The sequence below is a fragment of the Eumetopias jubatus genome, unplaced genomic scaffold (assembly GCF_037043125.1).
Source record: "Eumetopias jubatus isolate StellerSeaLion01/CBP00866 unplaced genomic scaffold, mEumJub1_p1.0 scaffold_17, whole genome shotgun sequence".
Classification (NCBI taxonomy): domain Eukaryota; kingdom Metazoa; phylum Chordata; class Mammalia; order Carnivora; family Otariidae; genus Eumetopias; species Eumetopias jubatus.
The window spans coordinates 29,058,039-29,073,456 of record NW_028274823.1 but is presented as its reverse complement, the minus strand read 5'-3'; the positions used below and the strand labels follow the sequence as shown (position 1 = coordinate 29,073,456).

Below are 15,418 nucleotides of genomic sequence, written 5' to 3'. Positions count from 1 at the left end.
TCTCTCTCTCTCTCTCTCTCTCCCCCACGGGCTCACACAGATCTCCCTAGGCCCCCGGCCAACTGCAAAGTCTGGATGGAAGGGTGCAGACGGTGTGTTTGGTAGGAGTGACTCCAGGAGCTTCACTTTCCTTCCCTCTTGCCTGCTCAGCCCCCCATCTTCTCCTTTGGTGGTGTGGCCAACCCAGACACATGGGCAGTGTGCCTCCCCCCGCCCCAGGCAGATTGGTGGCGTGGCAAGCTGGACAGAAGGCAGCATGGACCCCTGGGGCAGCCAGCCTGTGGAAGCTGCTCTGTGTGAGGGGCAGTGCGGACGGTCTTGGGGTGGTTGTTGTGAGGCATAAGTAGTCAAAGGGATCAGAATGTGGCCTCCCAGGAAGCTGCCTTTTTTCTGACTCTGGGATTCCTTTCTCTGGTATCATGGTCTAGGCCAACTGGATACCCTGTAACTACTGAAGACAGCTGCTGGAATCTCTTACGGAGAAAAGAGACAGTATTTTTTTTTTTCTGGGAATTCAAAGGAAATGAATGGTTGACAAGGTTAAGGATCTGGGCGCTCTCAGAGGGACTTATAAGCAAGGTGGGATATCTGCCCTTCTAGGGGTTCACGTGTGCATACACTAATCACATGTAAATGGGCCAGAATCCTTGACTTTGGAGGAAAGGGGAGTGTGGGTTGGCGTGCCCCTTGCCCCCGTGCTCCGGTGACATGCCTCAGCTGGGGATGGGATGTGGGGAGGGGAAGTCTGTCTCCCTCCTCTCCCCGGGAATTTTGTGTCCCTGTCCCGCCAGGAGCTGGGACAGAGGAGGACAGCAGAGGTGGAGTCATCTGAAGACAGACAGTCAAGGGAAGAAGAGTCGAAGGGAAAGTGAAGGATGGGCAGAAATTGCTGATTGTAGAGGATGCTCTGGAAGCCAGGAGATGCCAGGCATGGAGGGAGACAGAAACTGGTCAAGGATGGCTTTCGCCCTTTCTCTCTCCTTTCTCTCTCCTTTCCCCTCCCTCCTCCCCTCCCTCCCTCTCCTCATCCCTCCCCTCTTCCCACCACACATCTTTATTGGTTCCGGTAATAGCGTTGATTTGCATGTCAGGCAAAGCCTTGCTACACACACAAAAAGAAAACCCCAGCCGTGGCGGTGTGGCAGTGTCAGCTCTCGCTGTTGTTCGACAGTGTAAAATTAAATTAATAAAGCCCCCAACACAGGAAAACATAACAGGAAATTAATGGCCTTTACTGTCGCTCTGATGCAGTCATTTGCAACCCTGCTTTCCGCACCAAAGACTTCATAAATGCAAGCAGTTTCTCTAAACAAGCATACTTAGGGCGGCCTGGTATGTAATTTTTCGCCTTGCTTGTGTCCTTTGAGCTAACAAAGCCCCCTTCCCTCTTGGCTCCAGAGAGGTTTCTAACTGGTCCTGGCCCCAGCTGGAACCCAGCACCAGGCAGCAGGCCCCAGCCCCTCCCTGAGAGCCCACGTAGGTCGGAAGGAAGACTCCGTCCCCACACAGACAGATGCTCCTTCCCCACCGGTGGTGGGTGGTCGGTGGCCCCACTGGGGAGCCCGGAGCCCTAGCCTCTGCCAGGTGGCCAGCAGGAAGGCACGGTGCCTACTCTCAAGCAGGAAAGTTGATCACTCTGGGGAATTCACCCACACCCACCCAGGGCTCACTCCTCCCCTTCCTCTGTGCAGTTCGATTCTCTCTCCACTACCTGTTTGCTCCCCTCCCGTCATTGCCTCTGGTCTTCCCTTCCCTCCAGCTTCATCTCTACCTGCTCAACTGCTCCTACTTCATAGATGGGTCACATGCGCTCACTCGGGCTGTGTGTTGGCCGTGGGTGCTCATGCCCTTCTTTGCTACAGGTAACTGGGGGGTTTGGGGAGGAGGGGGGGACGAACTTTTTCAGAATGCGGAAAGTAACTGTCCTGGTATAATTCTCTGGAGTTCTAGGTCTCTCCTCTACTGTTTGGTGAGGAAGTATGAGGGCCCTAAATGATCGTTCAGGTCATGCCTCTGTCCTCGGGCAGATTTCCTATAAACCATTCAGAGAGCTGAGAGTCTATGATTTTGCTTTGGTGTGTAAATAGTGGAATATTGAGAAAACTTATGTCTTTGGAGAGCTTTCTATCATTGTGGGCCCAAGTGCCCAATGTGTTGGGATGTATGAGAGGAACAAATAACCAGGACGTGGGTCTCCAGGAATTTATAATCTACTGGGGGAGACAAGACTATCACACATCAGACAATAAGCTATTAATTAAACACTGAACCACGTGGCTGAGCATTCAATAGGAATCCAGGGACGTGGCTAGAAGAGCAAGCAGGAGATGGGACTTGAGCCCTGGAGTAGCTAAGATGCAGAGAGACTGTCTCCAGAGCCCCCTCCCATGTGGAAGGAGACCAGTGGCTGGGCTAAGGGTGGTGACAAGGCAAAGGCTCCGATTCTTAAGGGTCGTCTGGTCTTATGTGCCACTCACATAGAACTCTCCCTTCCTGCAGTGCTGCCTGACAGGCCATGGGACATAGGCCATACATGGACAGTTGTCATTGTTAGCAGCACTGCCTTTATACTGAGTCAGGCTAGTGTTGAGGGAAAAACCTTGGAATCCAAATGTCCGGATGTGGGGTCCATCTGCACTCCTTACTGGCTGTGGGACCTTTGGCTATTTACATGATCTCTCTGAATCTCAGGTTCCTCATCTTTGAAATAGAGACAACAATATTCACCACTTAAAGTGATGGTGAGGATCTCCCTTTGACGCCCCCTCTTCTCTCCCTACCTTCCTCCCTTCTTTCCATTCATCCCACGTGGCCCCAGGTGGATTTTAGTTTCTCACACGATGTGGTCCCTGCACTGGAGGAAGGTTTCCCACTGTCCTGGTTACCCATCTCTGAATTCATTCTTGACAGTTAAAGTCTCTCCTACGTGCACACTGAACTCTAGAGACAGTCTAGCCAATGCCAAGAACAGTAGACCCATTGCCAGTCTCCATCTGGAGATTCTGCATCCATAATGTAGCCTAAGATTACATTCGATTTTTTTTTATTAGCTCTGTGAAACTCAAGATCATATTGAGTTCGTGGTCAACGAAAACCTCGAGATCTTTTTCACATCAATTGCTATCAAGCCAGGTCTACCCCACTGTGCACTTGTATAATTGATTTTTTTTAACCTAAACATAGGGCATTCCATTTATCCATGTTGAATTTCATCTTGTTGGTTTGGGCTCTTAATTCCACCTGATTAAGCTCATAAGGATGTCTTCTGTAGCATCATCCCAGCAGGGTTTTTTTTACAAGAGTAAAAAATGCCTGGGTGGCTCAGTCAGTTAGGCGTCTGCCTTCGGCTCAGGTCATGATCTCAGGGTCCTGGGATTGAGCTCCACATCAGTCTCTCTCTTTAGCGGGGAGTCTGCTTCTCCCTCCCCGTTTCCCTCTGTGCTCTCTCTCTCAAATAAATAAACACAATCTTGAAAAAAGGAATTATTTGCCTTTACAATAAAGGAGAGACAGTGCCCGCCAGTGGAAACCTCCCTCCTGGTTGCAGTAAACAAATGCTTTGGGTACTATTGAGCCCAGCAGCCATCAGCCATTTCACTTTTCTTCATCTTGTCCATAAAATTAGGAAGGGGATTCTTCGTGAAATGTTAACATTCACCACATCCACAGCATTTCCTTAATAAAAAAATGCAACTTAAGTTGATGAGCAGATTGAGTGCCTGCTATATATAAAACATGGCGGGACTGATTCACAAAAGTAAATAAAATGCAGTTCTTGACTGCAAGAAGCTTCTAATCTAGTAGGGAGATAAATGTACACATCATTATACTAGCAGAATGTGATTGATGCTATGATCAAGGTAAAAAGTGCTCTGATAAATGTTTTAAAAAGAGAGAGAGAGCGCGCACAGTTGCTTCCAACCAGGGCAATTAAGGAGGTTTTGGTGGGGTCAGCGTTTGATCTAAGCATTGATAGCTAATTCATGTGCCACAACTTGTAGCAACATGTTCTTTCCTGGGGCCCACAAATTAACTGTGTAACAATTTCTTCTAAAAGATTTCCTGACCCTAGCATTAAATTTATTAGAGCATTATTTGCAAAATCCCCCTTTTGCGGGGAAGATGGCATTGGGCTTTGTCACTGCCTCACCCTTTAATGTGACTTCTCAAGGATTATCAACAAAAAATTTAGGATCCTATCTACTCTCTCCTCCAGGGTCCTGGTAGATGAATTATCTGGGCTGGGGAAAGTTAAGTAAATCGGAATAGATATGAGTTACCTGCCTGGCCCCCTCCTGACCTGGGCGACTCCTGATGGTCCCATTTTGAAGATTCTTTTCTTTGATGGAGAAGACAAAGGCAAGCCGAGGGAGAGAGGGTTGAGAGGTTCTGCCTTCTTTCCCTTTTTCTCCTCAGTCTTACTCACCTTCCCAAGTATTGAACCTAAACCTGCCTTCCTTTTTGTTCTTTCTTCAAACATAGCTACAAAGGCCCTTTTCTGTTGTCTCAGCTTGTTCTGAGCTTTTGTCTTCCTGACAGGTTCATGCTACTCTCATATCCATCCTTGGTTATGGTCCTCTCCTTCCATCTGTTGTGTGTCCTTTTTAAGAGAGGGAAAAATAACTTTTGGCTGATAATAAGTGTCATACATGCTCATTGGAAGATATTTGGAATATACAGTAAATTTTTAAAAAAATCACGCATAATCTCATCACCAAGAGATAACCGCTGTTAGAATTTGGTATGTTCTTTACAGTCTTTTTTTTCCTTCTGTGCATATATAATTTTTTATCAAAATTGGAATGATACTGCATATACAGCTTGTGTCTTGCTATTTTCACTTAACATTATATAGGACCATTTTCACATATCATTAAATATTCTTTGAAAACATGATTTTTTAATGGCTGCATAATCTTCCACTGTTCGGTGTACATGTCCTTTTAAAATCTAGGCTCATCATATTTTAAAGCTTATCCGTGTGCAACAACAATGCCTTTCCTTAAATGTCCTTCTCTTTCAACCCCTCCCCCACTCCAGGCCTTTTACTTTGTCTGGTTGGTTATTTGAGCTTGTAGAGGTGGAATTTCATTTTTAGAGCACCCTGTCCTTACGGAATTATACTCCCTTGTAGAATCTCTTGCCATCACACGACTGTTCTTTCCCTCCCCATGTAGCAGTTTGCTTTCCTTAAGTTGGATTCTGTCCAATGCCTCCTTCCTTGGCTACTGTCAACTCTAGACATGCTTGCTTTCTCCCCAGATCCCCATCACTTCCCTTTTATCGGTTTTTGTTTCTCGGTCAGAATTAAGCAGCTTGGAATAGTGAAAAGGGCATTGGGCATTGAGAACCTCATTTCCCATCTTAAAGATGACCAGCTGTGTGACATGGGAAAATTACTCAACCTTTCTGAGCCTTTTTTTTCTTTCTGTCTCTAAGAGGGAATCCGATTAAATGATCTCTGTGACAATTTGCAGCTGTAAAATGCAATGACACTGAATCCAGAGTAGCAATTTACTTTGTTGCTTCTTTTTTCTTCTAAAAGGTAAACTGTTGAGCAAAGCAAGTTAAGAATTTCTCAACCTTTGCTTCTAGAATTCTGTTAAACGAATCAGCCAACATTTTTTTTTTTTTTATCACTTTGGGCCCTATGCTAGATTTACAAAGATGAAAAAGATGGGTCCCTGCCTTCAAAATAGTCACAGTTTAGTGGAGAAAACAAACAAAAACTATGATACATACAGATTCTAAATTTGGCTCTGCCACTTACTGGCTATAGTAGGTAATTTGGGATAAGTTACCTAACCTTTCCATTCCTTGGTTTCTCCAGGTTACAAACTCAAGCTGCCACAGGCAAATTGCCTGTGTTTGCTTCTGCCTCTTGTATCACTTGTTAGCTGCGTAACCTTAGGAAAGTTCTGGAACCTCTGCACATCCATTTCCTCACCTACAAAATGGGGATAATAATAGAAACTTCCTGCTTAAGTTCTGGTAATAATTAAATGAGTGAATATATGTACAATTCTTAGATGAGTACCTAATATATAGTAAGCACTTAATGTTAGTTGCTGTTATTGTAAGGATTAAGTCAGTGTCTATATGTTACACATAGTGTCTGCTATTGTAATAGGAACTGGATCGATTTCAGTTATTATTATTATTTCTACAATAGAGGTTTGGCTAGATGGCTGCTGGAACACAGAGAAAGAAGAAATTAATACTGCTGAGGGAGGAACTAGCCACCCCCTGGTGTAACTTTGAGGAAACTCAATCCAGAAAAGCTCACGGGACTTGGCCAAGGCCATGTAGCACGTGAGCGACAAAACCAGGATTTCAACTCAGATGTCACTCCTAGTCCAGTGTTACGTTACTAGATCACTAATGCGGTTTAGTGTCCCTAGAGGCACATGGGTGTGTAAATGGGCACAGAAAGACTGAGGTCAGGCAGGCCAGGCACCACCCCCACTTTTCCCCCTACCATGAACTCACTGAGTGTTTAGAAGCTGAGCTTGGTCAAGGAGAGCAGGTGGTCTGTGAAGGCTAGAAGGCCAGGCAGAACCTAGTCTTGCTCAGAGCCTAAACTTTGGGCCATGTTTCCAAGGGCTGCTTTATGCCCTCCTCTTGAGCTTGGCTTGGCCACGGCAGACTCGAAGGTTGTCCAGTTTAAGGATGGGAGGCGACGGGGAATGTCATGCCATCTCTTTGGACAAACCGTGTTCCCACCAGCACAGTCTCCAGCCTGGCCCTTGCAGCCCTTCCCAGCACAGGGCAACAGGCCTCTCTCCTCTCTTCCTTTTCCTGTCTCTCTCTCTCCTTTCCCCCAAGCTTCCCCTCTTCCTTCCTTCCTCCCTTCCTCCCTTCTGTCCCCTTTGCTCCCATTCTCTCCTCACTCCCCTCCACGCTGTCCCCTCCCCATGGCTCCAATCCCTACTCCTTCCCGAGGGGCAACCCGGGAGGCCGGCTCGCTCCGAGGGGAGGGGGGAGGGGCGGGCGGCGCGTGGGGGTGGGGCCGGGCTGCACCGGCGGGCTGCCCTGAATGACAAGCGGGGATATTGATCGCATTCTGAACTCAGCCCAGCCGATAGAAGGTAATTAATGACTCCATTTGCCTCAGTACCGAGGAGAACAATTGAGTTTGAAACTGCAACAACTGGCAGCTGGGGGTGAACCCCGCAGAGAGGGAAGGTAGTGTCAGAGGAGGCCGGGGCAGGGGGGGCAGACACCATGGAGCCCACGTTAGCCTGAGCCCCCCACCCCAACCACAGCCAGCCCCTGCCCCTTCAGCCGTCGGCCCCCTGGGGCTGAAGTCTGGGAGCACTGTTCCTACTTCCTCCCTGCTTTTCTCTCTTCTCCCTCTATCGCTCTTTTGGGTCATTTTCTGTCTTCGGATGAAGTAAGACCAACTTTCCCCCAGACTGCTTCCCCTCTGCTGTGTGATCCTGCACACTTATTTTTACTCTCCCTCGGCTTGTTCCCTCATTTGTAAAATTGAACTAATACACCTCAAGCCTGCCTAGTACATAGTGTCCATAAATGATGATGATGATGATGATCTTTGACACGAAAGGCAAATTTGGTAGCCTGGAGAAGGCTTTGGGGTCAGACATCCTGAGTTCAAATCCAGGCTTTGCTGCTTAGTAGTTGGATAATGTTGAACAAATAATTTTGCCTCTCATCTGAAAAGTGAGAAGTACCTCGTAAAGTTGAGTGGATTCAATGAGTATATGTAAAAGCTCTAATGTTGTTGGTTTCCCCATAGGTAGATATGTGTACTGGGGCTTAGAAAATTGAAGTTAGCATAGTTCTTTCCTGTACTTTAAAAGGATTCCTCTCAAATGCCTAATTCCTACTTCTTGGGACTTGGGGGATAGCCCTTGTTCATCCCACCTTGATTTTATGGACTTTGATGAGCCTTGGGTGCTTTCTGACCAAGGAAATGGCATTATTTCATTCTGTCTCTAATCATCACCCCACCTACCTTTTGGTCAGTGCACAAGAATTTCTCTTGACCCTCACAGTGACTACTTTGAGAATTCAGGTAGAAAGTCATCCCACAGGAGGACAGAACACTTCTGTGACTAGCCCTCATCCCTAAGACCTGGTATTCAGTGGCTTCCCTCCTGCCCAAGCTGCTGAGCTCTCACTGGACAACACTATTCATGATTGGTCTGGCCTGGAATCAGAAGGGTGGAAGGTAGGGCTCTGCCCCCAGGACGCCCAGAATAGATGGGGAGTGACAAGGCTAAGTGAGTGAGGAGATCAGATCCTTTCACTGAGGAGTAAAAGACATTTTTATTAACAATTCTAGAAGTGGTACATGCTCATTGTACAAAGCCTGGACAATATGGAAAAACTTAGATGAGAAGAAAATAATTTTCTCATGATCTGAAGGTAACCTTTATTTTTTTTTAAGATTTTATTTATTTATTTGAGAGAGAGAAAGAGAGAGAGAGAGAGAGTGCACGAGAGGGAAGAGGGTCAGAGGGAGAAGCAGACTCCCCGCTGAGCAGGGAGCCCGATGTGGGACTGGATCCCAGGACTCCAGGATCATGACCTGAGCTGAAGGCAGTCGCTTAACCAACTGAGCCACCCAGGCGCCCCTGAAGGTAACCTTTATTAACCATGTCAGTGGCGCTCCTTCCAGTCAAGATGATCTTTGGTCTTGCAGTTGTCTTTGTCCCCATGGAGACCAGGCATAGCTGCTGGAGCCCACGCTCTGAACGTTGGCTGGGCAGGCAGCTCCTGCAGCCCATTGTTCTTCTGTCCTCAGCTGTCCACGGAGCACCTTCCCGGTGCCAGGCTCCCTGCTGGACATGCCCTTGAGCTAGCCACCTATCCTTATTTAATCTACACTTTGTTTACTCTGAGCCGTTTCCTCACCTGTAAAAAGGGGATCATCATCCCTACCTCCTTTGGAGAGTGGTTAGGAAGCCCAGATAACCTAAGGTTTGTGAAAGCTTTCTGTTAACTGCTCAGCAAATAGGAAGCAGTCAGAGGAGAAGACAATATGAGCCTTTGTTCCCCTGAAAGAAAAATATTCATCAAAGTTTTAGCTCAGCAGTTTGTTTAATTTAATAAATTTATTTACATCCTGCCTTATTCCAAAAAGAACTTGTAGTAGCTCACTTTCCTTGAGAGTGCTTTTGCTGTAGTGGACAAAACACCTGGAATGGGCTCCAGTCCTGAGAGCCCTACCACCTAGTTGTGTGACCTAGGACTGGTCACCACCCCGCCCCCTTCACTGCTCACCCCTTCTAGTTTTTCTTACTGTAAAATGGGAAATTTGGGCCAAGTGTCTCTTAGTCATTTTCAAACAGTCTGTGCTCAGCCAGCTCAGGGCCGTAGGCTGTGCCTTCAGTGTAGGGAGGGTGCAAGGCAGAGAAGGGGGGTGCTAGGAGGAAGACCATGCCCCAGATGGAGTCATGTGGTCCCCAGCTGAGCCCCTGGGTTTGGGACCCAGGCAGCAGAGTGAAATGATGTAGTGGGTAGGCTCTAGGTCAAGCAGACCTGCAAATCCTGACTGTCACTAACCAGCCGCCTAGCCTTAGCTAAGCAACTTAACGTCTCTTTGCCTCAGTTTCCCTCTCTTTCACATAGGTATCACAGTCCTGACCTCACAGTGTTGTGGGGAGGATTCAATGGCATGTAATAAGCTGAGTACTGTAAGCTGCTAAGGGCTGATGGCTGGGGACAGTAGTAGAACAGGGCTGAATCCTCCACACATGGAGACTGACTAGCACACGGTCCCTTCCTCACTCTGGCAGGGTGCAGGGTGAGGTCTTACTAAACTTAACAGCAAACACATTTTCCAGCCTTAATCTAAAAATATGGCCTGGCAGTGGGAAAGAGAATTAAAAAATCAGAATTGTTCCACAAAACCCAGGACACGTGGCCACCACACTCCAGCCCTCTTCTGGGAACCCTGACAAGGGGTTGGCTTATCTCATCAAGATAAAGGCCGAGGGCCTCCTCCCTCCCGTCACTTAGGAAAGGACTTCTCGGGAACCAGCTCCCACCACGGGCCAATAGACCCATTTTATCCCACCCCTGCTGTCTGTGACAAGGCCTTGGTGTGGGGAGTCCAGTTTAGAGGCTGTCTCTGGTCCCTGTTCTCAAGCGACCTCCGCTGCCTTCTTTGGATGGTGGTTCTGTAGCTCCCCGATCAAGTGTTGCTCTTAACTGGGAAGACGGTATTCTCTGTCCCATGAGCAAAGGCACTATAGGTGGGCAGGGTGGTGTTGCTGAGAGTGATGCTGTTAGGAGCTCACCAGCAGTAGGGGTGAGTGGAGAAGGGGCATAAGTCTGCCTAGGGAGCTGCTGTGGATCTTCCCACATCCTTTGATTGCTAGGGATGCATGAGTCTTGCCTTATAGGTGATTGGGTGTTCTGGGGTGCCAAGCCAGTCAGGTGGCCAGTCCAGAGATCTTCGGCCAGGGGTCTGGGTCAGTCATTCATTCAGTCACTCATCAAACACCTACTCTATGCCCATGTCCATGCTCAGCACTGGAACCACAGAGATGCATTCAGTCATGGTCTCTGCCCACAGGGAACTCATGGCCTGGCTCCTTGGCACAAGGGAGCTGTCTCTGTTGGGTCAGTAATCTTCTTGGAGAAGGATGCTATCTAATTACTCACACATTTCCTTCCCCACTCACTCCGAAACCTCGATCAAGACGTGTTTCTGCCTCCTCCTCTGTTTTGGCCCAGCTCTGCCAGCGAGCCTTGGATCCCTGGGGGGAGCAGTGGACTCCTAGTGCGGTTCCATCCCTCTCCTTGCTGTCACCTCTGGGAGTCTCCCCTTGGGAAGTCCCACCCGGAGCGCTCTCTCTCCATCATCCTCAGGAGGTGCCTGCCAGTGGTCAGCGCTGAGCACCGCTTCATCTTTTCTTCTTCTAGTCTCTTCTTCCATGTTCTCTTTTTGTGTCTGCTCCTCTTCTCTTTTTCCCCTTCCTCACCCTACCCTCCAAACCCACCCCCATCCAGGCCCTTGTTTAGCTGGACACCCCGGTTTCCTGTCCAGGTGCCTTCTCCCCAGCCAGCACCTCCCCGGGCTTCCGGCATGAGGAGCACCTTGCCTTCTTCCTCTGCCCATTCTGTCTCTTCCTTTCCTCCTTTCCTGGGCTTCTCCTTCTTGGACCTCTGACCCCAGACTTCTCCCAACCACTTCTCCCCTTGCCTTCATCCCTTCTGTCCTTCTCCAGCTGAAGGAAGGGTGCCACCCCTCCTCCAGAGAGAGCCTGCGAGAGCTTGCTGTCCCCATCAGTGGGGCCATTGTCCGCTCCCTGTCCCTGCGCCCCCACCCCCCACAACTTTCTTTATGCTCCTTCGCCACTCATCATTACCGATGCCTTTCCTGCCTCCTCATTGCCTTCCTCCTCCTCTGGGGAGTTTCCTCAAGCCTCCTGTAGCCTCTCTTGGGGTTCTCTGCAGGCTTTCATCACACCACCTTGCTTCCCTGATCCTCCGGCACCTTCTTTCTCTCCCTCAGCCCCACGCCCTTCCTCCTCCTCTCCTTCCCTTTGCCCGCCTCCCGCCACCACCTCTTCCGAAGCAGGCTTCCCTTTGCCTTTCCTTCCTCCCCCCCCCTTTCATTGCCGCCTCTGCAACCTGTCTTATCACCAGGGCCTGAGTATACAAAAAAAATAAATAAATAAAAAGGTCAGTGAGCGGAGGGAGCAGCAATAACCCCTAAAACAGTACCATCAGTGGAACATGATTGATCAATTGAATTCCATAGCGGCTGAAAAATGTGGGATTAAGTAGTGTATTATACGCACAATGAGTTGAGGCATGATGTTCATTTCAAGTTCATTTCGCCGGCCTCTGCCACCAGATCAGGCAATCAATAGGGGCAGCAGATATCATATATCACCTCTCTGCGGGCTGGGGAGAGAGCACCATAATCTCTCGCAAATTTAGAGTGACAGATTTGTCAAGATCTGAAGGGCCCCTGAATAAATGAAGGAAAAGAGACTCCTCCAGCCAGTGACCTGAGGACAAAGCTTCAGTTCAGCCCCTACACACACACACACACACACACACACACACACACACACACAGGGTTGAGCCAAGCCACACACAGGCTTATACACAAATCCCCACAGAGGCATGATACGAGCCTTCCCACACATATGCACACACCCATGCACATAACGTCTGAGCACATGCTCCCAGACAAATGCACACCTTCCTCCCCAGGACCCATTGGTGACACTGCACTAACCACACACAAAGACAGCAGGGCTTCCCTAAAAAGTAGGAGGACTCCAGCAGGGGAGGATTAGACACAATGGGATATGCAAACAGCTACAAGGGGTGGAATTAGGAGGATAGCACGTCCTTGAAAGAAAAGCAGGCACAGAAGAAACATGGGGCACCTGAGCTCACGCTCCCCGTGCAATCACACACGTGTACACACACACACATACACACACTTTGAGAACAGCTCTCTCTCTGTCACTCACACAGACACACACACATATTTATCTGGATGTTCAGACATGTACAAATGCATATACACAGAGAATACCCACAGAAAAGGAAAAACTAAATATGCCACACCCCAACTCATATAAGAGAGACACACACAGTCTCTAAGACAGAAAATCATTCCAGAGGCTTACACAGTAAAAAACACAACCACCAAGTTTTGTGTCCATAGGAATGCAGGGAACATAGAAATACCATGGAGGCTGCCCCTGTGTCTGTCTATCCAGCTCAGACTAGATCCTGCTCTTCATTTCTCTCTCTCTCTCTCTCTCTCTCTCTCTCTCTCTCTCTCTCTCTCTCTCTCTCTCACACACACACACACACACACACACACACACACACACACACACACACACACACTTTCTTTGCTTTCCCACCTCCTGAAGAATAGAGTGGGGTGGGGGGAAAGACAGCAGGTCCCATTTGGAAAGCAGACCCCATGCTCCATCTGCGAGGCCAGAAGAGAGGATGGCTGCAGGTTGAGGTTAATCAATATGTAATATTTTCTATGGTCTCCTGAACGATACTGTACGGTGTTACTGTATATAATGCAATATTGATTATATCATATCGTATAATCACCTATAAACTGATATATATCACAGTCCCAGAGGAACACCCTGAGGCCTACAGCGTGGGCTGGCCCCAGGCCCAAGGCTCCTCAGTGGGTCTTGGGCTGAAGGAAGCCAAGGAGTAGCCACACTGTGGCTGGTGTGGACCCAGCTTCCGGGGGTAGACATTCAGAGAGAGACAGAGAGCAGGCACTTAGCTCACTGTGTGCTCTGGAAACTCTAACAGACCTGATGCAGGGGGGCAGGGATGGGGAGGGAAGGGTAGCAGAAAGCCTGGGTAGAGTGGGACCTGGACAGAATTGGCCTGCAGCCCCAGGGAGCGGGCCCGAGTGCGGCACCACCGTTGGCCTTTCCTTCACGGAGTGAGTGTCAGCTCTCTGTGAGAACCACAGGGGGAGCCGGGGGCCCGAGGAGCTGGCCCCTGACAGAGGCCTAGTCAGAGTCCGGGTCGGAGACAGAGGATGAGGAGGGCGGTCCAGGCACAAGAGCACCCACAGAGATGCTGTCTTTAGTCTCTGCCCAAGGCGGTATCTCACTGCTCATGTGCCACCTGCTGTCCTCCTGCTCTGGTCTCAGTCCTGGCCCAGCGCGAGCAGAATGCTTCAGCTTGACTTTCACAGTCCCTCCTCCCTCAGTGGTGAAGTTAATTACTTCACCCAGCCCCCATGTTACACTCAGCCTTGGAGATTTGATGATTTTCCACCCTTGGAGTCAGTGGAACTGAAATTCATCTCAGAGCCGAGTTCAATTCTCCACAGGCTCAGTAATGCTGGTCTGAGACACCCAGCTCCTCCCCCAGGCTGACCCAGGCCTGGGGACAGAAGGGGTTCAGGGGAGACATCCCCTAAGGAGACCCCTGGCTGTACCTCTGCCCAGTCCTCCCCGCACCCCCGGGCCCCGGCACTCAGAGGCTCTGGCTTCCCCAGCCAGATCTCTGAGGCACGGTCAGCCCCTGGGTCTGCTGCTCTAGCCTAGAAGCTGGGAATGAGGGGTCCCAGCAGAGGTAGAAAGCCCCCTTGACCCACTGTGCCTGTGCTGGCCCGCGCTGATGCCCCCAGTGTCTGTGTGTCCTCCAGATGTGTCCGAGGGCTCAGTCCCCAATGGAGACTCCCAGAGTGGCGTGGACAGTTTGCGGAAGCACTTGCGAGCTGACACCTTCACCCAGCAGCAGCTGGAAGCTTTGGATCGGGTCTTTGAGCGTCCTTCCTACCCCGACGTCTTCCAGGCATCAGAGCACATCAAATCAGAACAGGTGAGGAAGGAGCTCTCTGCTTGTAGGAGTGGACAGGAACGGGGCAGAACAACGCCTCTGGAGAACGTGCGATACCAGCATCACATGCACGGCATATGGGTGCACTGTGTGTGGGCCGAGTGGACACACTCACACAAGGACGTTATGGGAGAGTTAAGAAAAACCATTATGGTATATGGCAGTTAGAAATGATGGATGATAGGTCTTGGGGAAGTCTTGTCTCCTTTCAGAGCCTCAGTTTCCCCATCTGTAGAATGGAGGACTTGGGTAAGGTCTAATAGTCCCTCCAGCCCTGTCATTCCACGTGTCTGGCATAGAATACCCAGGAGACGTCCGTGTCCTCTTGCCATGTCCCTTGCCTTAATGGCCCGGAGGTCTTACAGAAAGTTGGTGCGAGGCCGGGGTGCTCTTCTCGCCCGATGTCAGAAGGAGAGCCCTCGGTGCCTGCCTCCTGCTCCCAAGTCCAGTTGTCCAGTGTGACCCGAGATAGGTGGCCGGCCTAACCCCCCACCCTGATACTTCGTCCAGATGCAGAACAGCCCAGAGCGCCAGGCAGCCCACAACATACCCACAGAATACACAGCATAGAAACACATCTCCTAACTCCTCCCATTTACCCATGTGCACGTGTTTACACACCACCACAGGCACCTGCTCCCTACCCCCACTCACAGCTCACAGTCCTCAGAGCACACACCCCCCCATCTGCCAGAAGGGGTGCCTTGTCCCAGACCACAGCTCGGCACACCTCCAGCACCTGCTTCCACCCACACATCCAGAGGGGCCCCCAGTGCACACACTCCCATTCCTCCCACACCTACGGCCCAGGCCAGGCCCACAACTGCCGCACAGCAGTCAACCGGGCTTGCACGCGCACACGCGCACTCGGACGTGCGTGCGTGCGTGCGCGGCCCCGCAGGCTCCGCGCAGCACAGTTCCTCTCTAGGACTCCAGCAGCTCCCAGCCACTCGCCGTTCTCTCCGCCCGCCCTTTTATCCCATAAGCTGTTTGTCTTCATAAAACAAAAATCAAAAGTCTTTTTAAGGTGCCCTGAGCCATAAACCAACAAAGGAGGAGCCGGCCGAGGCGGGCGGCTCGGTGCACC

The 15,418-nt window shown here is 50.0% G+C and overlaps 1 protein-coding gene across 7 annotated transcripts in view; it reads left to right on the top strand.

Moving 5' to 3' along the window:
• The window catches only part of PAX2 (paired box 2), an 83,096-nt gene that overhangs the window by 48,993 nt on the left and 18,685 nt on the right, over positions 1-15,418 (top strand). For all 7 annotated transcript variants that reach the window (XM_088020182.1, XM_028098782.2, XM_028098781.2 and 4 more), the window contains one exon: positions 14,138-14,313. In XM_088020182.1, the coding sequence (XP_087876308.1) occupies positions 14,138-14,313 (176 nt within the window). The remainder of the gene's footprint in view (positions 1-14,137; positions 14,314-15,418) is intronic.